Source organism: Eptesicus fuscus, chromosome 21, assembly GCF_027574615.1.
Source record: "Eptesicus fuscus isolate TK198812 chromosome 21, DD_ASM_mEF_20220401, whole genome shotgun sequence".
Classification (NCBI taxonomy): domain Eukaryota; kingdom Metazoa; phylum Chordata; class Mammalia; order Chiroptera; family Vespertilionidae; genus Eptesicus; species Eptesicus fuscus.
In genome coordinates, this window is record NC_072493.1 from 23,297,806 (window position 1) to 23,318,301 (window position 20,496).

The 20,496-nt window shown below is 55.2% G+C and overlaps 3 protein-coding genes across 5 annotated transcripts in view; 2 read left to right on the plus strand and 1 right to left on the minus strand.

Annotated features, from left to right (window-relative positions):
- Positions 1-700: 700 nt before the first annotated feature.
- PABPN1L (PABPN1 like, cytoplasmic) lies at positions 701-7,142 on the plus strand. The gene is given in 9 exon segments (XM_054711106.1): positions 701-777; positions 2,116-2,350; positions 2,786-2,924; positions 3,191-3,255; positions 4,013-4,064; positions 4,067-4,118; positions 4,216-4,307; positions 4,968-5,093; positions 7,069-7,142. Coding segments are annotated over 9 exon segments (912 nt in total).
- Positions 7,143-7,787: 645 nt separating this feature from the next.
- Positions 7,788-11,851, minus strand: TRAPPC2L (trafficking protein particle complex subunit 2L). Of its 3 annotated transcripts, none has more exons than XM_028142989.2 (5): positions 11,786-11,851; positions 10,129-10,278; positions 9,153-9,240; positions 8,941-9,020; positions 7,788-7,973 (listed from the first exon to the last, which is right to left on the minus strand). In XM_028142989.2, the coding sequence occupies exons 2-5, from the start codon at positions 10,242-10,244 to the stop codon at positions 7,928-7,930; spliced, it is 330 nt and encodes a 109-aa protein (XP_027998790.1). In that variant the 5' UTR covers positions 10,245-10,278; positions 11,786-11,851; the 3' UTR covers positions 7,788-7,927. The 3 variants fall into 3 exon arrangements, with proteins under 3 accessions (XP_027998790.1, XP_008137984.1, XP_054566569.1); XM_008139762.3 differs by having other exon boundaries at positions 10,129-10,301; positions 11,786-11,845; XM_054710594.1 differs by lacking the exon at positions 11,786-11,851 and adding an exon at positions 10,951-11,150 and having other exon boundaries at positions 10,129-10,301.
- A 30-nt stretch (positions 11,852-11,881) lies between these two features.
- Positions 11,882-20,496, plus strand: part of GALNS (galactosamine (N-acetyl)-6-sulfatase) — a 32,584-nt gene continuing 23,969 nt past the window's right edge. Inside the window, exons 1-4 of the mRNA XM_054710593.1 lie at positions 11,882-12,111; positions 18,578-18,701; positions 19,455-19,529; positions 20,262-20,364. Coding sequence (XP_054566568.1) covers positions 11,995-12,111; positions 18,578-18,701; positions 19,455-19,529; positions 20,262-20,364 — 419 coding nt within the window. The 5' untranslated portion in view covers positions 11,882-11,994. The remainder of the gene's footprint in view (positions 12,112-18,577; positions 18,702-19,454; positions 19,530-20,261; positions 20,365-20,496) is intronic.

The following is a 20,496-nucleotide window of genomic DNA, read 5'->3' on the forward strand; positions in this document are numbered from 1 at the left end:
GTTATTAATACTCGGGCCCAGGTTTGGAACATGGTGTATTTTTGAAAGGCATCATTGGAAAGGCCAGTGTGGAGGCGAGGCTGTCCCCACGCCAGGCGGCTGGCGGGAGCCCCAGCTGGGCCTGGTGTGTCAGCAATCTCGGCATAGAGTGGGATGACAACGTTTTTCCATTGCAGAGGCTGAGCTCAGAGGGAGGCTGCCGGGCCCGGGCCAGCGTCCAGCGGCTCTCGGCTTGGACACAGCACCGCAATGTCCTGCCTCCCACGTGGAGGTAGAGGGAAGGGCCCTGACTAGGGGCCCTCCATGGGGTCTCAGACCCATAGGAGGGAGGGGACCAACTGCCTCGTGTTAGGGAAGAAAGACAGGCTGTGGCTGCACTTCCATCCCTGTCCAGCCAGCCCTGCCCTCCATGCAGACTTGGACGCTGCCTTGAGGCACTGCGGCCTGTCAGGAGAGACCTGAGCATGTGTCATTTATACGGGACAGACAGCGGGTGCGTCCAGGCACAGTGGCCACAAGAAGGAGGGGGGACAGTCAGGGAGGCTCCCTGGAAGTAGAAGTACAGTGGCAATAGTGCCCCCTGGAGTCATGCACATGCAAGTGCGGACACATGTAAGTGTGTGGAGACGGGAAAAGGGGAGAGTCAAGGGCCTGCATTTGAGCTGGGAGGCCTGTGCATACAGGAACACAGCCTGGGGCCATGAGAATCTGCCTGGAGACCACCTTCTTCGGGGACCAAGGGGACACCATGCAGTCTTCAGCTCAGCCTCCATGGCGGTGAGCACAGATCCGGGTAAAGTAAGGGAAAGGGAAGTCAGACAAAGAGGCAGGGGCCCGCGCTTTCCAGGGTTGGTGCGGGAGCCACAAGTGTCCCCACTTCCAGGACAATGTCTCATCCCCTCACACCTGCAGCCCCCCGCCCCTCCCACCATGGGAGAGGAATGCTACCCCAACTCCGAGCTCATAGTCCCTCTCCACTGTGGCCTGCAACTCTCCCCTCAATTCCAAATTCCCAGGGAAGGGCCCCAATGAGCCCAGCTTGGACCTACCAGTTATGGCCTGGGGTAGGAAAACACACTAGAGGGCCCCCCCCCCATAAAAATGTCAGGAGGACAGAAAAGCCACAACGGGAGCTCCACCAAGGCTGAGCCAGGCGAGGACAGATGGAGGAGACCAGGGCACACAGGGACACGGGCCTGCAGCTGCCCTCCATGGGCAGCAGTGAGGAGCGGTAGAGGCGGAAGAAGCAAGCGTTATAAATTGCCTTCAGGTGCCCAAGATCCATTGCCTGATCTGCACACAATTCAACCATTGTGTCCTGTAGCCAGAGCAGGATTCTGGCTTCGTTTAAGTAGCTCCTACCTAAAAGCTGGTCCAGAACTGGAGTGGGGGAAGGGAAGGCCCATGGGGAATGGATGGATGGATGGATGGATGGATGGATGGATGGATGGATGAAAAGGGACAGAGTAGACCTCTTACCCCTGGGCAACCACCCTGTCCTCACCCCTCTAGGCCTTTGCTCAAGCTGTTCCCTCTGCCCAGGCCATCCTTGGTCTCAGCTCTCTCTGACCCAGTCCATCAAATCGGGCTCAAATGCCACCTCCTCCAGGAAGGTTGCTCTGAACCCTATACCATCCTTCCTCCTTCTGTGCACTCGAGTAATCTGTTCATGTCTGTGTCATCTTAACAGTGGCCTACCACTGGAAGTATAACCCTGATCAAGGTGTGTGGACTGGCGACTCCAGTGAGCTTCCTGGGTTGTCATTGCCGGTAGCTCAGGCCTTGAAGCAAGCCTGGCTGAGCTGACGTAGGGGAGGCCCCCCTGGACTCTGCCTCGGCTACACTCCTCTCTCCAGCTTGAGAGTCCTAGAGATTCCTGCACAGTGAGTAAGAAGCAGACGGGCCGGTGTCCACGGCCTTTGACTCCTCAGGGCCCAGAAGCCAGGGCTGGAGCTTGGCTGCAGCTGGAAGCCTTTTAAGTGCTTAGTGGGAGCAGCTGGCCTGGAGGGGGCTTAAACCCAAGGAGGGCGCCAGTAGGTGCTGGTGTGGAAGTGAGCATTGGAGGCCTTGCCTGCCCTGCCCTTCACTTCCTCCTCACCCATCTGGCCTTTCTAGACATGCTCTCTTTCCACCTCCCACCGAGGCCTGGCTCCAGAGGGTTTTCTCGGACCCCGAGGCCCAAGGCTGGGGGATGTAGAGCTGGAACGAAAAGACCCCACTGGAGCAAGAGAGTGGGGATAGAAAAGAGGAGGAGGGGCCTGGGAAAGTGGAGGATGATGAGGAAGATACAGGCTTCCCTTTGTTTCTACTGGAGAGGGAGGACCTGGCTGAGCACCCAGTACCTGACCAGGTAGCAGCTTCCTGGAGCACAGCTGCCTGGAGCATCAGGTGGAGGCTGGCCGGGGATCTTGGGCACCCTGTGTATGGGGGCAGGTGGTGGGGGCAGGAGATGAACTACCACAGCTCTCTAACCTTGGAGGTGAGAGGCCACTGTCCCTTGCCTGGAAGAGGGTAGTGGGGATGCCCATCCCTGCACGGGCTGGAGGGAGCAGGGCAACCTGTCTGGCCTGGAGGGGCCTTTGTCTGTTGGGGGAGGAAAACAGGAGCTTCTCTGTGGCCCAAGTCCACATGGCCTTCCCATTCCTCTTGGAGAAGCCCCCAGCATGTTCCTGAGGGGTCACCAACCCTGAGGACCACTGGGGTCAGGCCTGCCTCCCTCTGCCCTCCCTCAAGAGGAGCCTGGGGTGTCCTGCCTTGGAGCTCAGCTTGGGCTGTATGCTAGCAGGAGCTGGAGGCCATCAAACTGAAGCTTCGGGCCAAGGAGCAGGCCCAGGGGCCAGAGCTGCCCAGGGCGCAGGGTCAGGCCAGAAAAGAGGAGGCAGCTAGGTCTGTGCTGGCCCAGCAGCTACTGAGTCCTGAGACAGGTAGGAGCCAGCAGGCCAGGTGAACCCCTTCCCTGGGTGGGTGGGCAGGCCCCCAAGTCTGTAAGTCAGGATGGGCTGTGAGCTGCTGCTGAGAAAGGGCCAGCTCACAAGGAGTGTTGGCCCAGCAGATGACAGTAAGTCCTTCTAGAACAGGCCCAAGGGGGACCTCTCCCCAGGAGTAAGAAGTGAGCCATAAACATGAGGTGTCTGCCCTTAACAGCAGCCCAGAGCCCGGCCCACCCCTGTCCTGAGGCTGCTCTCTGCAGGCTGCCCCTGCTCTGGGATCCCTGAGAAGGTAGAAATGGGCCACAGATCCATCTATGTGGGCAACGTGAGGGCAGAAGGGGAGTGAGATGGGGTCTTTTCAGGGGCCCCTTCAGGTCTGCTTCTTCCTCCTGGCTGTGAGGATTAAAGGAAGGGACCTGGCCCAGCCGGTGTGGCTCGTGGTTGAGCATCGATCCATGCACCAAGAGGTTCCATTTCTGGTCAGGGCACACACCCAGATTGCAGGCGTGGTCCCCAGTAGGCGTGCAGGAGGCAGCCAATTGATGATGTTTCTCTCTCATCAATGTTTCTCTCTTCTATTCTCTCCCTTCCTCTCTCTCTAAAATCAATAAAAACATTAAAAAAAAAAAAAAAAAGGAACGGACATGTACGGGGGCAAACTGAAAGCCACACCGGGCTGGGAAGAAGCTAGAGGGTGGGTCTAAAGAGGTGGGAAGGGCCTGTGGGCCTGTGTGGTCGAGTGTTCTGATTCTCCAACAGGAGCTGGGAGTCAGGATTTCCACATGAAATCTTCCAGTTGGTCAATCATTGGCAACAAACTCCACTTTAGAAAGCCATACACTCTGCACAGGCCAAATAAACATGGGGGTGTTGCCTAACACATGAGGGTGTTCATCTCAGTCCCCAGTACACCTCCAACAGGGGTGGGGGCAGAGGCCTGGGCCAACTCCCCACCCTGGGCTCCAGTCAACCCCTTTTCCAAAAAAACATGCTGCAGGGGGGCCAAGCGGGGGAGGCTCAGGCAGGAGGCCCCAGAGGGGGAGGCCTCTGCAACAGCGCCCACACCAGGCCGTGCCTGTCAGGTGGACTATGGGGTCACTACTGAGGAGCTGGAGGCCTACTTCAACATCTGTGGGAGGTCCAGCAGGTCACCATCCTGCGTAACAAGTTTTCTGGACACCCCAAAGGGTCAGTACAGGGCTTTGAGGAGGGGGCTGGGCACCCCAGGTAACTGCCCGGCATGGGCGACCTGGGCTGGCCCATAACAGCCCTCATTTCACCCCAGCTATGCCTACATCAAGTTTGCTACTGAGAGGTCAGCCCAGGCTGCTGTGGGCCTGGACAAGAGCATCTTCCAGAGCCAGGTCATCAAGGTGCGTGAGCCCCATGAGTCACCGGGGCACCTTGAGGTGGGGGCGCTGGGGTGCTTGGACTCGCTCTGAGCTTCTTTACATTAAGCCATTAACCCCTGAGGTGCCCAGAATGCAGCAGAGGGAGGCTGACACACAGAGAGGTTGACACACTGCCCAGCCTGCCCCTTCTCCATCTCCCAGAATCTCTTGGCACACCTGCTGGGCAGCAGAGAAGGGGTGGAGGCACCCCACACCCCAAAATATTTGTCTTGCGTGTGGCACTGGGGAGGCACCCCTCCCAAACTGGATCTCACCTCATGAAGGGAGTGATGTGGGCTCAACAAAGACACATCAAGTGGCCACAGCTGTGTCTGGACAGTTTCGAACTAAGTGTGGATCGTGAGAAGGTGGAGAACAATATTAGAGTTTGATGCCTTGGGAGGCGCCGTGTCCTGGATGCCACGAGGGTCTTGTGAGCTCTGGGTCCTGTGCACACCACCTGTGAGCTTCCAGCAAAGAAGCCCAGGAAGCCCCGAGGGTCACTGGCTGCCACCAGAAGCTGGAGAGGAGCCTGGAATGGATCCTCCCTCAGAACGGCCAGAAGGACCCACTCTGCTGACACCTTGATTTGACTCGGGCCTCCAGAACTGAGAGTAAATTTCTATTAAGTCCCTTCCCCCTCCAGTGAAAAGGTGGATGGAAGGTCTGTGTGTCAGGAACTTTGCCAAGGTCACCGAGCAGGCCAGGGCAGAGCCAGGCTTGGTGGAAGAAGTTCTGAGCGTGGTCAGGACCATGAGCAGTGGGGCTGCAGGTGAGGCATACCACCAGATGTGGTTCCCGGAGCTGCAGATTAGGTAGCACCTGGCAGATGACACCACCTCCTGCCAGCTCAGCACCTTAGGCCTCAGCAGGGGGAATCTGCATTGGTCTTGATACACTCCTCATGTGTGTTGGTTTTTCTGTAAGGTCCTGCTGACAGTCTTCTACCCCAAGCAGTTAGTTCCTCTTTAGAAGCATTTTCTTGATCCTTTCTGTGTGGCCACTTCGAGGACAGAGTGAGCCCAGCAGTCCCTCCATTCCTGTGGATTGCAGGCCTGAGCAGGCTAAGGTGGGAGAAGGATGGAAAGCACTCCTGGACGTGGCTGCCATGTGGGTGGTGAGGGCTCTGAGCAGTGAGCCACTGAGCAGACTGGAGTGGCTATGCCTGAAGAAAGCCCAGACACACAGTTTCCCTTGCCCCTGTCTGGTCTGGGCCAGAAGGACGGAAAGGGAGAGGCACTGACGCCCGAGGGAAGACTGACTGCTGGCAGTGAACTTCAGCTGAAGAAATCATCTGGAATAACAGCCAAGCGCTGACTAGGACCTGCAACCGAGAGGCTCAGCCCTGGGGTGGCAGAGGAAAGCCAGGCAGGTGGCTCTCAACAGGCCACCTCCTGTATAAAGATGTAAAAAGATAACGTGAAACTGCCACCTGATAGTTCTGCTGGCAGAACAAAGACCAGCACGTTGCTTCCGACCTTGGTTTCCTCACACTTACAATGGGAATGCACCTAACAATGTGTGTAAACACTCCCTAATGTAGAAAGCATTTATGAGTTGGTTGGCTATAAATACAAAAAAACCCAAATAGCAATGGCCTCAACAAGGGTTTCTTTTCTTCTTTTCTTTTCTAATAAAAAATTGCTGAATGCAAGTAGCTCAGAGCTGGTATGTCAGCAAAGACCCAGGCTCCTGCTAGCTTTTTGCTCCCTGTACTTAGGGGATAAGCTCCAACCATCACATTCAAGCTTTAGGCAGGAAGAAGGGAGAAGATGACAAAGGACTCCATCTGTCATGTGAACCCCCTTTTAAAGTATCTTTCCTGAAAGTCTCTCCCAACATCATTCACTTATATGCCATAAAAACTACCTATCCTTGTGTGCTATGAAAGGTAGGGAGTATATTTTTGTCTAGTACAGGGGTCCTCAAACTACGGCCCGTGGGCCACATGCGGCCCGCTGAGGACATTTATCCGGCCCGCCGGGTGTTTTTGCTGCCGCTGCCTGTCCTGCTTAGCAGCCGACTTAGCAGTATGCATAGGAATTTGTTCAGTTTTTTTTTTTAAACTATAGTCCGGCCCTCCAACTGGCCCCCCGTTTAAAAAGTTTGAGGACCCCTGGTCTAGTCAATTGTCCTCAATAACACTGGGGGAGTAAGGAAGCAAGGAAGAATGGATACTGGGTCGGCAACTTGCAATCCCCATCAGAGCCACTACTCAGGCAGGAGAGATCACTATCAAAACCTCAACCATGGACTGCAAGGAAGAAATCCAGTGAGAGGGGCCAACGGCCCACTGGCATTGCAACCAACGCCTGCTTGCTACTTCTCAGACCTACTCTAGGTTTTCCACTTCCACCAGCGGTGAGGCGGGAGAGGGGGACTGGGACATGTTTTTAACACACATTCCTAGCTGTGGTTGTTTTTATTTCTGTAACTTAAAAAAGCAATCCTGTGCTTGTTAGAAGGGAAGGAAATCCAAAAAGGTGCCAAGAAAAGTTCATCTGCCAGTTCCAGCCCGAGGCTCACCAATGTTACAGCCCATTCTCCCAGGGATCTGAGCCACCTTCCTCCTGGTCAGAGACCCTCTCCCCAGTGACTGAGGGTGGGAGGGAGGGATTCAACGACTGTCTTGGGGTGCTGACTCAAAGAAGCTAGCCAACAGCTGTGTGCGCTGAATACAACTTGGAGCAGACTGTGCGGGTGGGGCTCAGACTCAGCAGGTCTCTGTCGCCTCTCCTACTCCACAGGACACAAAAATGGCAAAGAACCTGGCTCCCTGACCCCAGAAGGGACTGACACGTCAGCCACAGTCAACTATTAGGAGTGTCCTCTGGACTTGGCTGAGCAAGCTTCTGGGGACACAGAATGTAGACATCTAATTACATCAGCTCCTCCTCAAATGTAACTCCCTCCCCCCCACCCTGAAGGCAGTTTGCCCTCTAGCCTGAGGCGCAGCAGGGGACTCAGAGCCTAACCCTGGCCAGCCCTCAAGCCACTAGAAACACTGTGCACCAACAGATGGAAGAGGCTCCTTCGTGCTCAGAAAGCAACAGCCACAGGTGAGATGCTTCAGTTACACGAAGTGGCCTAGATCTCGTAACAGCTGCCTCTCAAGGTTGGGCCAAGTCCAGACATCAGGCTGATGCAAGACCAGAAAGAGAACTTTTCCCTGTGGAGGGAGTTCTAAATCCTGCCACAGAGGCCTTATACAGCACCCCACCGGGTCAGCCACTGGAGGGCGCCACAAGAGCAGCCGCTGGGACAGAGAGGCTGCTCCATGGCCAAAGCCTCTCCAGGGCTCCAAGCTCTGTGGGCTCCTACCAACCAGCTCCCACTGCCCCTTGGTGCCTGTGGGGACAACAGTTCCCCGCTGTCTTGTCCCTGACCTCTGTCTGCCCCCATCCCTGAAAAGTCCTGCATTAAACTCTCTCTAGTTAAACCGTCGGCAGAAGGAAAACACCAAACCTGCTGTCACAAGACCTTTAGTTGACATGCACCCCACCTGGCCTTGCCCCCATGTGGGGTAAATGATAATAAATACACATCTACACAATACAGTTATGTACAAAACACTTCTCTTCACTCAGCAGGCAGCAAGCTTCTCACTCAACAGACCTGTATCATCATAGATGTCACCATGCTATCGAAGGCCCTGCAAAGACAAACAGTCCAATTGAGAGAAGAGACCTGGCCCTCCACCCACTGCCCAGAGGCAGGCTCTGTGGCACTGCCTGAGTCCCACGCCTCTCTGGGAGTCAGTCTTTAACGTCCAGGTAAGTGAACTTAGCTAAGAGGCGAGGACGTGTGTCCTGCCATACCAGGCAACGAGAATCTAAGTCTCCTGCCTCCCACTTCCGGTTTCCCAAGGTCCTGCCCGCTGGATTTCCAGACAGGGTGGAGGAGCTACAGTGTGGGTGTGCAGGGCTGCAGTGCAGCGAGAACAGTGACTGTCACTGCCCCGAACAGCCCAGGAGACACAGGTTCTACATAACAGCACTGGCTTCTCCCCGCTGGGGCCCAAGATGACCCAAAGCACAGTATCACGGGCACCAGAGGAAGGGTCTGGCTCAGGTCACTATAGTGTCCTCTCACCTACGGGCTGCAAGAAGGCCCTTGGGAAGTGCGTCTAGAAATGTATGAAATTCCCAGGAGCAAGCTTGGAGTGTGTGAATGCTTCTTTCTGAAGCAACTTCGTGACATTCCAAAATTAAGAGACTAATTGAAGGCTATTTGACGATATCTGCAATCCAGTTTCCTCACCATTCAAGTTCAATATCAAAGACAAAATCAGGCAGCAACAGGAGGATGTTTTCCCAGAAGGCTCCTGTCCATATGCCTGAGCCCTCACTGAGTTCTGTGATGGTGCTCCAGTACCCATTGGGGGCACATGGGAAACCAAATGGGCAAGCTCTGTCCCCCATGTCCCATCAGTTTTATATGTTGGAGATATGGGGAGAGAGTTTGCTTGAAAAAACAGAGTTCTGCTGCTTCAGAATTGCTGCCTTAGGAGAACAGTGTCCATTGCTTAAAAAGACCTTCCCTCCCTTACTTTCAAAATCATTGCATTTTAGCAAGGCAGGGCCTACAAATGAAGGTAGCAAACGTGATAGTAGGCCCACCTGGACTGAATGCGGTCCCCTGGGTTATAGAAGGGGTTACACATCACATCTGTATAGGAGTTGTGCAGCTTCCGGAACATCTGCAATAAGAACCAACATTTTTAATTCACATGTACACAGGATAACTGCCATATTTTTTTGCCTCTCAACATTTTTAAACAAAGGGAAAACAAACAGCCGCAGGCACCGCTTACAGACCCCCCCGCACTTACACTGCGAATCTCATTGTCACGAAGTGCTGTGTTGGAAGAATCCACCACCATAACAAACTTCACCTTGGAGTTGGTCACATAGCCATATCTGCACAGCTGGTTAGGGAACAAGCTGTCAACACAGGGACACAGTGACAAACATGAAACAGCCTCACTAGAGAGTGTGAAAACAGAGGGCCATCTGTGCATGCCCCTGGCTCCAGAGCCCCTTTGGAGAAACATGGCAAACCTTGCATCACAGGAAATGCCCCAGGCTGGGCCTGTCTTGCTGGGTGTGACTGGACACCTCCTGGGGGCAGCTTCTGGTGTTTACTAGAGACTGTCCTGCCCAGGCCTTGCCCTCTTTATGAATCAATGCTTAGCCTGGTAGTGTTAACGGATAAGCTAGAGATTTCACAAAGGACAAATCCTGCCTGCAGTGTCTACACCTCTAAAGGCCACTTCATCTCATAGAACATTGGCTCCCGGGCAAGCATCACTGTGGGCAAGCTACATTACTGCTTGTGGGAACATCTTTGAACTCCATGGGTTTCAAGCCATCTGCCCTAAGGGAGTAGTCAAGATTTTATAGTGATCTTTGGGGCTGCACCTGACAAGGAAATGAGTGAACCAATCATTCCTTGCTCAGAGCTGGTGGCCCCGCTGAGAAAGAAATCCTTGCAGGCATAAAGTAGGAGCTTCCCCAGCTCTTCTATAAACCTGACAAGGTCACAAGTCTCTAGGTAATTCAAGCCTGGCTTTTCCCATATTGTCCTCCTAATTAAAGGAAAAAAAGGCAAAATCTCAATTAGCCTCAAGCTGCCCTAATTCCCCCTGGGCTGAAAGCCCTCACCTTTTTTCTCTTCAAGTGATGGTACAAAATGCCTTTCAAGGTTATCTGACCCTACAGTACACCACAAAACTTCAGGCGGAATCCCTGGCTTCCAGCCCTGTGGGGAGAAGCCCGCTGACAGGCCCCTGCTGGCTGTAAGGATACACCTTGTAGTCCTCTGTGGGGTACAGCAGGCCCAGGTAAAGCTCCCTCTGGTCCACCAGGGCCTTCCCCATTGCAGAGATCTTCTCGTCCACCACGTCCAGGGACGTGTGCACCATGTAGTGGAACTTCAGCTCATTCTCCGTGGGGACACTGCGGATGTAAAGAGGGTAATTCTGCAAGAGAGGATGACGGCAACTGAAGTGATGTGAATCCGCTCTGTGTGCACCGATTATGAAAACGAGGCCAGGGCACTTAGCGGGGAGGACCAGGCAAGTGCCAACTAGCCACAGGAACACACTCTCGTGCTCTAGAACCCGTTGGTTACTTTTCCAGACTGTTGTGGGCACTGCCCTACATATTGTCTGCAAAGGGGCATCTCTAGGGTGGGCAGAAAAAAAAAGATGGCTCACAAAAATGGATTTGAGCACAGTCTGACAACTAACCTGTCACCTGGACAGGTCACTTCCCTCCCCTGTGGGGCCCAGCCACAGCTTGCGCTCTCCTCCTGACCCCCTACTACTGGCTGTTTCCTGATACACCGCCTCTTGCAATCTCTTCACCTTAGCAGAGGCACTGGCCTGCCCTCTCACTAAGCTCTTCCAGGCTCGGTTCAAACCTCCCTCCATCTCTTCATACCCACTTCTGACCATCTTAAATCTCGGCGTTAACAGCATCTTCCTGGGGGCTTCCTCACGTCACAATTCACTGCTTCTGTCCCTTGCCTGGCGCTGCCCAGATACAGTGAACAACTACACTGTCCCTTCTCTAATGGGGCTGACATTTGGTGGAAGCAGTCGCCAAATCCCACCAACAAATGAATACCGTGCTGTAGCTAAGAAGGAAGCCAGCACCCAGGAGCTTCAAGGCAGCAACGCCGCATAAGCCTGGTCTTACAGAGGACACAGAAGGGCACTGTAATCGGAGCATGAGGACAGCGACCCAGCTCAGTGTCAGGATTCAGACACCGCTTTCTAAGGAAGTTAAACCTATAGCGGCCAGTGAAGGGGGTGGAAGATGGGAAAAGGGGGCTAAGGGGGAGAGAGGAGTTCCAGGTGCAAAGGCCGGAGGTGAGAGGGTAGAGGCTGTCACGGAGCTGCAGGTAATTCCGTGGCTTTGGGGTGGAGGGTGTTATATATGGGGGAGGGGAGGAGGCGGCCGGGTTCTTCAGACAGTAGCAGTGAGAAGGCACTGGAGAGACTTTAGGCGGGAGCGTGACACGATCTGATTTGTGTTTAAAGCAGCACTGTGACTGCTGTGTGTTGTGTCTCTTGTCTGAGTGGGCGACGGCGTGGCCCGGAGTGTGCGGTGGAGCAGGATGGAGAAGTGGGCGGCTGGCTCGGGGGCGAGAAGGGGGTACCGGAGGGAGGGAAATCGGGGAGGTACGGGGCGGGGAGAAAGGGGGGCCGGGCCCGAGCGGGAAAGAAGGTCCCGGCTAATGGGCGCCCGGGGATGACGCTTGCGCAGCTGCAAAAGCGGATGTAGGCGGCGCCTTTCCGGAACCGCCCAGACGCCGTCCGCTCCGCGAAGTCCGCGGGCTGGTCCCTCCGGGGCCCTCAGCGCGGGGAAGTGGGAAGGCGGAGAGCGAGGGCGGGACCTGTGCAGGGGTACCGGCGAGCGCCGGAGCACTGCGGGGCCACCCGCCCGCCTGCGTACGCACCTCCTTGGCGATCACCGCCACGCACACCGCCATCTTGGGAGGCCCGGTCGGCCGCGTCACGTGACCCCACCCAGCCGGTCACGGGGCTGCCCGGGTCCCGCCCCTTCTGTCACTCAGCCAGCCTGGCCCCGCCCCCGCCGCCTGCCGGAAAAGCTGCCCGCCCCGTTCCCGCCGCTCGCCGGGGTTCGGCAGCGCCCGGCGTGGTTGCCATGGCGGCGGTTGCTGCGGCGATGAGGTGGCGGCTGCTGCTGGTGATGAGTGCAGCGGTGCTGGGGGCCAGTGGCACCCCACAGCCACCCAACATCCTACTCCTGCTCATGGACGATGTGAGTTCGGGCCGGGCTCCGGGAGAACGCTGCGCACAGGGCGGCAGGCGGGGGTGGCCGTGGGTGGGGGAGTCCCGTGGGAGGAACCGCCGTGAGGGCGGTCAGCCGGTGTAGGGGTAGCGCCTGGTCCTGCGGGCTGCAGCCTCGCGGGCGAGTAGGGATGTCCAGACTGGGAGAAGATCCCTCCTGCATTATTCCCTTTCTTGCCCCTCCCGCTCTGGAAGGGTGGAAGGGCAGCCCAGACCAGCTGCCGCCCTGACCAGGTGAGGACCAGTCTCGTAGCAGCCCCTGCTCAACCCTGCCCTCCCACCCAGTGCGTCCAGGGGCAGGGAAGGGAGTGGCAAGCTGACCAAGACTGAGGCTTTTCCTGTTTAGAAAGTCGTTCTCTGCACCTGCCCTGTCCACCTGGGCAAGAATCTCTGGCCCTGTTGAGAATTCTAGTCAAAGGTCAGGTCTTTAGCTGAAGTGGAATAATGTCCCCTGTCAGGTGTGTGTGCAGCCCCAGGCGCAAGGTCACACTCGCGGGCCAGCCCTTTGGAGAGTAGCAAGGTAGCAGGATTCCTGCACGGGAGCAGAGTGGTTCACTTGTCCCTTTGCAACTCTGCCCCTGTGCACCTTTCCAGACCTGAGTGAAGTAGGAATTCTGGTAAAGTAGGGATGCAGACAAACTTGGGTTGGAGATCCTACTCCCCGGAGCTTGGAGAAGTTACTGGAGCTCTGAGAGCCTTGTGTCCTCTCCACCCAGCTCTCCTCACGGTGATGTGAGGACTGAGGCAGGGCAGAGGGCAGGCTGTGATGTCAGGTCCTGTAGTATGATCAAATGTCCTAGCATACAGCTCCTAAAGCTCTTGGAGTGAGAGTGGTGTCTGTGGTGTGGTCATGAATTAGATGGCTGGGGCCCTGGGTAGCTTCAGGATGAGGTCCTCAGAAAGCCAAGGTGTGATTAGAGGGTTGAAGCCTTCAGCACAGCCCTGACCTCCAGGGAGGGAAGAGTGAGTGGCTAGAGATTGAGTTCCATCGCCAGAGGTCAGTGATTCAATCAATCGTGTAACAAGACCTCCATTGGAAAAAAACCCTAAACAGCAGGAACATGTGGAGGAGCGGGAGAGAGTGGGGAGCTCCTTGCACCTTCCCCATACCTCAGCCTAGGCACCTCTTTATAACGAACGTGCAATAGTAAATATAGCACTTTCCTGAGTTCTATGAGCTGTTCTAGCAAATTGTGGAACTCGAGCAGGTCTGTACTCCCAACTTAGAGCAGGTTGGTCAGAAGTTCAGGAGGCCCAGGACTCGTGGCCGGCTGAAGGGGGTCACTCATGTGGGATTGAGCCCTTGACCTGTGGGGTCTGAGGCAAGCTCCGGGTAGATAGTGTCAGAACGGAACTGAATTGTTGGACTCCCAGCTGGTGCCCAGGAAGTTGGAGAAGTGGCTGGTGTGGAAATCCCCACAGTTGGTGTCAGAGTGTTGTGAGTAAATATAGCTCAGAGTTCCCCAAAAGGCCAGCAGAGACGCTCACAGGAGCCTTTGGGCGAAGGCCAGGAGCCTCACGTGGCTGTTGGACAGCCCTGGCTGGTCTGGATGGAGAGGTGCCGAGTGTGTAAAATATACTCAGATTTTGAAGACTCGGTACAAGAAAAAGAATGTTTAAAAAAAACAATCTCACTTTGCCCTGGCTGGTGTTTCTCAGTGATTAGAGCATTGCCCCACCCCACCTCCCACACCCCATATCTTACTGAAAGGTCACAGGATCAATTCCCAGTCAAGGGCAGGTTACCTGGGTTGCAGTGTAGGTTTGATCCCCAGTCCGGGCACATTCGGGAGGCAGCCAATCAACGTGACTCTCTTACGTTGATGGTTCACTCTCTTCCTCGCTTTTCCTCCCTCTCCCTTCCTCCCTTCTACTCTCCCTAAAAATCAATGGGGAAAAAAATATCCTCAGGTGAGGATTAACAACAACAACAAATCTTACTTAATTTTTTATTATCATAATGATTTTTTATTATGAAGAATTAACAACATTCAGATGAACCTGAAAAGACCATGAGAAACCCATCCGTAATTCCACCACCCAGAGCTAACGCCGGACATGCTTATTTTTAGTCTCATGAACTCTTCTATAGCAGGTTCTGCGGCCCTTCAGCTGGTCCATCCTAATGGCCAGTAGGGGAACTGCTTCCTGACGAACAACACGTCAGTCTTGGAAATGCTTGCTTCTTGTTTCAATATTCAGTCTTCTCCGAGCGGGAGTCCCTGTCGAGGCTTGTTCGAGCCGTCCCTTTTGAATGGTGAGACTCTGGCTGAGGGCTGTGTCTGTGAGGTTGCCGCCCCTGCCCCCTCTCTCCAGGGTGGCAGTAGGTGTGTGAAGCCAGCCGTGTGGCCTCCGGGATTATTGGAGGTTTGTTGAAGTGATAACATTCTGGATACACATGCCTACGTCAGAGACTTTGCAGGTCTGGTTTCAGACCCCTGCAACAGAGCAAGTCTCGCAATAAAGCAAGTATCACAGTAAAGGGAGTCATGACGTTTTTGCTGGTGGAGAGTCATGCCTTCAGTTTATAAAAAAAAAAAAACACTGCCGAAACCGGTTTGGCTCAGTGGATAGAGCGTCGGCCTTCGGACTGAAAGGTCCCGGGTTCGATTCCGGTCAAGGGCATGTACCTTGGTTGCGGGCACATCCCCAGCGGGGGGGTGTGCGGGAGGCAGCTGATCGATGTTTCTAGCTCTCTATCCCTCTCCCTTCCTCTCTCTGTAAAAATCAATAAAATGTATATTAAAAATAAATAAATAAATAAAAATAAAAAAACACACCCATGAAGCACAGTGAAGCAACGTGCAGATAAAATGAGGTGTGCCTGTATGGAGTTAAATAAAGTCAGTCAGCCCTCATTCGTCTTCCTTTTTGCCTTTTTCATGAGGCTACTAGAAAGTGCGAACTTGCACAGGTAGCTCCCGTGTATTCCTGTTGGAAGTGTCGTTTAGGCCGTGGAGGTTCTGAGTCGTGGAGCATGACCAGCACTGGGAGTATTGTTGCTCGAGAGGGGCTAACGTGGGGAGCCTCCCTGCTTGGGTGCCCCGGGGTGGGGTAGCAGGAACCGGAACAGTGGCCAGGAGCCCCCGTGCTGGGCCTTCCTCTCCGGTGCAGTTTCCTTCCTGCGGCTTTGGGCTTCTCTGGCAGCTGAAACCAGAGAAGCCTGGAAGACTTTTGCCCTGATCAGCAAACGTGGACAAGTCAGGACTTTTTGGTGGGGGATAACAGAAAATGCATGCAAATTGACTTACGTAAAATAGGAGACCGAACTCTCCTGACTGTACAGCCGGGGGCAGCCTTGACTTCAGGCATTGGGGTCCAGAAGCCCCTTGCTCTGTGCCCTCACCGGCCTTTATGGGTCAGCAGGCCCAGCGAGAGGGCGCACTCCCATGAAGACTCAGTTCGTACCCCTGAGCCAGGCTCCCTGGCTGGGGAGGGGTCTGCTGGCCTGTGGAGCCGAGGCCTCTGGCCAAACACCCCCCTCAACTCCCGCCCCAGAGCCAGTCAGGGAGCAGGATGGAGGAGGCAGGCAGACCCTTACATCCAGGGTGGCACCTTATATAGTAAATGGGAACATGGGCCCCTTCCCACGCTCTAACTCCCCCTCCCACCCTGTGGGAGGTACAGTGAAGGCCATCAGTAAGCGGACTCTGAGACCTTGGGAGCCTGGCCAGCTCCTCGGTCAAGAAAACAGCTAGTGTTTTGATCTCACGCAGTACCTCTCCTCCTCCCCCTGCATGCCATTTTCTGTTTTCCTTTTTTTTAATCCTGGCCCGAGGATATTTTTTCCATTGATTTTTAGAGAGAGTGGAAGAGAGGAAGGGAGCGGGAAGAGAGAGAGAGAGAAGAAACCTCAATGTGAGAGAGACACGTTGATTGCCTCCCACACACACCCTGACCCAGGCTGGGGATTGAGCCCCTGACCAGGAATCAAACCTGTGACCCTTTGGTCCGCAGGCTGATGCTCTAACCACTGAGAAACCGGCTAGGACATGTTTTTCTGTTTTCAACACTGTAAAACCTTGTGTTGGGAAAGTCTTGGGTGACAGTGAAACAATAGCACTGGCTGGCCACCCCCTAGTGCAGTGGTCGGCAAACTCATTAGTCAACAGAGCCAAGTATCAACAGTACAACGATTGAAATTTCTTTTGAGAGCCGAAAACCGACTTCTGCGCATGGGCCACGAAGTTTCAATCGCACTATACGTGCGCACCCGCACATGGTATTTTGTGGAAGAGCCACATTCAAGGGGCCAAAGAGCCGTATGTGGCTCGAGAGCCGCGGTTTGCCTACCTGGGCTCTCCGACCCCCATGTGTCACAGCCAGCCTAAAGCTAGGAGATGGGAGCAACGGGAGGAGGCAGTGCCTGGGAGAAGCGTGGAGGCCGGATCTCACCTGAGGCATTGTCACCCCTGGGCTCTCCCTTATGGGAAGGATGGCAGTATAACCTATACTGCAGAGAAGGCGCATTAATAATTGCAGTCAGACAATAGACCTAACTGGACCGTCCTGGCAAATCTGCATGGACAGCCGTCCATGTATGACCCAGAGTTGCTAAATCTCTTCATGAGATGACCTGGCCCACCTCTATACAATGTCTGCAGAATCAATCCAGTGTCTTCCAGATTTTCCAGGTCAGCACACTGCTGTCTAGTCTTAGGCAAGCATTTTCCTCTAAGTTCAGACCCTTGTCCTTTCACACAGGCCTGAGATTTCTCTTCGGCTGACTCACCAGAGTCCAGTGAGTGAGAAGAGCTTTAAGAGGCCCCCGGAGAAACGGGGAACCACTGGGTGTTACCCGGCCTCAGCAGAGCACAGGTGCCTGCACCCTTCTAACTGCGCTGTTGAGACATAGTTCACAGTACGTGCGGTGCACCCAGTTCAAGTGTACAATTCAGTGATTGCTAGGCTAGTCGCAGCATTGTGCAGTCATCATCACAGTCAGCTTCACATCCTTCTCCTCACCCCAAACAGGTCCCGTCCCCACTGGCAGTCACTGCCTGTTCTCCTCCCTTGGCTCCTGGCAACTATCAGTCTGCTTTCTGCCTCGGTGGATTTGCTTTCTCTGGGCATCTATAATAATAAAAGCGTAACATGCTAATTAGACCGGACAGCTGGACGACCTTCCGGACGAAGCCAGGGCTCCGACGGCCGAGGCAGCCGCTGCGGCTGCGAGGGCCGAGCCCCTTGCACACATTTCGTGCATGAGGTTCACCCATGTTGTAGCATGTGTTAGTGCCTCCCTCCTTTCTGTGGCTGAGTGGTATTCCAGTGTTTGGATGGACAAGGGTGTTCGTCATCAGCTGGCACTTGGTTGTCTATACCCTTTGGCAACTGGGAGTGGCACTGCTGTAGGCATCGTCTGTACATTCTCCTGTAGACACATGTTTTCACCTCTGTTCTGGGGACACCCAGGAGTGGAGCCACGAGGTCAGATGGTCATTTCTCTCCGCGTTTGGTGCTCAGAGGGAGTAATGGGTCACTCCTGGGAGGGAAGGCCCGCAGCGTGCAGCTGGAGGCTGGAGCCGCCGTGGCGCCCTGGGCCCTGTCCCACAGCTAGGGCCCTTTCCGCCTCCTGCCCCTTGTCCAGGAGAAGAGAGCAGTTAGCCGCTGTGAAAGTGACACCTGGGGCTCGTACTGAGGGGCCATCTAAGGGGACCCAGCTTGAAGGGACAGTTCGTCCAGGCTGTAGTGGTAGTCCATAGTGTGCGTATTACTTTTCCTGGAGCATAACAAATTACTACAAATTTGGTGCCTTAAAACAACAGAAATCTTTTCTTTCCCAGCTCTGGAGGCCAGAGTCTGAAATCAAGGTATTGGCAGAGCTGGTTTCTCCTGAGATTCCGAGGGAAGATCCTTCCTGCCTCTCCCGCTTGTAGATGCATTGCTCCAGTCTCTACCTCTGTTGTCTCCCCTGTATGTCTGTGTCTCCTCCTCCTACATGGACACCAGTCATTGGACTTAGGGCCCAGTATGACCTCATCTTAGCTAATTACATCTGCACTTCCAAATCAGGTACATTCACAGGTTCCGGGTGGACATAAATTTGGGAGCCGCCATTCACCCAGTGCCAGGCAGTTAGACCATGTTGTGTTTATTCATTGCTCACTTGACGGACACGGGGGTGTTCCCTTTGGGCCATCACGCACCATGCTGCTATGCACGTGCATGTGGGTTTTGTGTGGAGCAGCTGGGTCACATGGCCACACTCCAGCTTTGTGGGGAGCCTTCCACTTGATGTTCAGTCTCGGTCTGCACAACACCCTTATGAGGGCTTCTTCTCTGTGTGGAGACCGGGGTGGAGCCGAGCCCCAAAGCTCAGCTGCTGCCCGTGCTCCCTGTGCCCAAGCCAGGCATTGGGTTGTGAGGGAGCTCTGTGTCACGGACCCCAAAGATAGGAGGAGGTTCCATCCACCTCTCCATGCTTTTTCCTGCAGATGGGGTGGGGTGACCTGGGAGTGTACGGAGAGCCTTCCAGAGAGACCCCGAATTTGGACCGGATGGCCGCTGAGGGCATGCTTTTCCCCAACTTCTACACGGCCAACCCCCTGTGCTCACCATGTAAGTCAGGGCTGGCCCGCGGGCACAGGGAGTAGGCAGGGGAGGTGGGCACAGCAGGGGAGAGTGGGCACGGTGCAGCATGGGGCCAGTGCGGGGAGGGGTCTGGCATGCGGAGCAGGCTGCCCTGACAAAGGCGGCGGCTTCACCACATTTCCTTGAGGGCCAAGGGGTCTGGCAGGTGTGTGGGCCTTTCTGTTGGCTTCCTGGCACACTGGGTCCCAGGCTCCTTGTGTGGGGCATGGCGCCGTAGGCCACTGATGGCTTGTCCCCTCTTAAGGATCGGTGAGGCCAGAGTCGCTGCATCGGGTGGTGCTAATTCCAGGTGCTGAGTGCTGAGGCTTGTTCAGAAGTGCTTGGCTGGGAAGTGGTTCTCCACCCGGGGATGGGGGCGGGGTGCAGGGGTGGGGCAGCCTGTTCCTCCTGTCCAGGAGAATCACTGCTGCTGAGGGGCTTCTGCATGAATGCTGACCTTAAGAAGAAAAGTAATGCTGGGTGGGGAGCACACGAGGGGCCATTGGGACCCGCATCTCAGTGTCATGGGAGCTGGATAGAGCGATTGCGGGGCTGGAGACGCTGAGCTGCAGGGCCTGGCCAGAACTCCCCAGCGACTGGCCTCTGAGCCCGTCAGTACAGGGGTGGTCTGCCCACCTAGCTCTGGAGACTGGTGGGGACTTAGAAGCTCTGCAGAGCTGGCCGCAGGCCTGATGCATGAGCATTCTCATCGTGGTTCTGTTTTTATTTGCCTCCATGCAGCCAGAGCGGCCCTGCTCACTGGACGTCTGCCCATCCGCAATGGCTTCTACACCACCAACGCGCAGGCCCGGAACGGTGAGTGTGCATTTGGGCTGCGCCAAAGGTCTGGGAGGCCGAGGACCAGAGGGGGCAAGGGAGGGGCCTGTGTCACCCATTCTCACATATGACCTTCCCTCTCTAGGACAGCACTCATTACCCAAGGTCAGGGGCTTTGTTTGGATTACAACATGCCATTTTAAAACAGATTGTAGCACTTTTATAAATGATGCATTTTAGGCAAGTAGAAAGGAAGGCGAGGTTAATGTGAGGTCTCAGGGATTCAGGTCACTGCTCACTGCTCCTTCCCTGCTGCGTTCTGTCCCAGGGCTGCCCTGCACAGTCTGGTGAGTTGTGCACGCCCCCACCCCACCCCCTCAAGGAGCACTGCCTGAGGAAGCCAGGCCCTGTGAGGTCAGCAGGGAACGGCCCTTGGAGAAACATAGTATAGAAAGCACAGGGGAGCCTGGTGTGAGTGGGGCCCTCATGCTATCAGATGACATGTTCTGGAGACCCCTGGGAAAACCAGCAGCAGGGGCAGGGGCCTGGGGCTCTGCCTGATAGTCCCAACCCCTCTGTAGGTCCATCCCCACCCAGTACTGTGCTTACTTTGGGGAAGTGCTCGGAAGACCCTGAAAGTACTGTGCAGCAGGGCCAGCTCCTCACCAGGGCTTTTCCCATTGACACTGAAGGGCCAGTTTTCAGACCCATGGTCTTCGGCAGCACTTGTGTGTGTGTGGGAGTGGTTCACACGCTGTGGTGCTCTTCCAGCCTACACGCCTCAGGAGATCGTGGGCGGCATCCCGGACACCGAGCTCCTCCTGCCCGAGCTGCTGAAGGGGGCCGGCTACGTCAGCAAGATCGTGGGCAAGTGGTGAGTCCTGCCTGACAGCTGCCTGGCTGGGCGCATCCACGCACGGTCACTGCTGCAGTTTCCAAACGGGGGAACCTTCTTGGGTGAGAAGTAGAGTCTTTGACTTCCAGGTCCGTGTGGACGTCTGAAGCA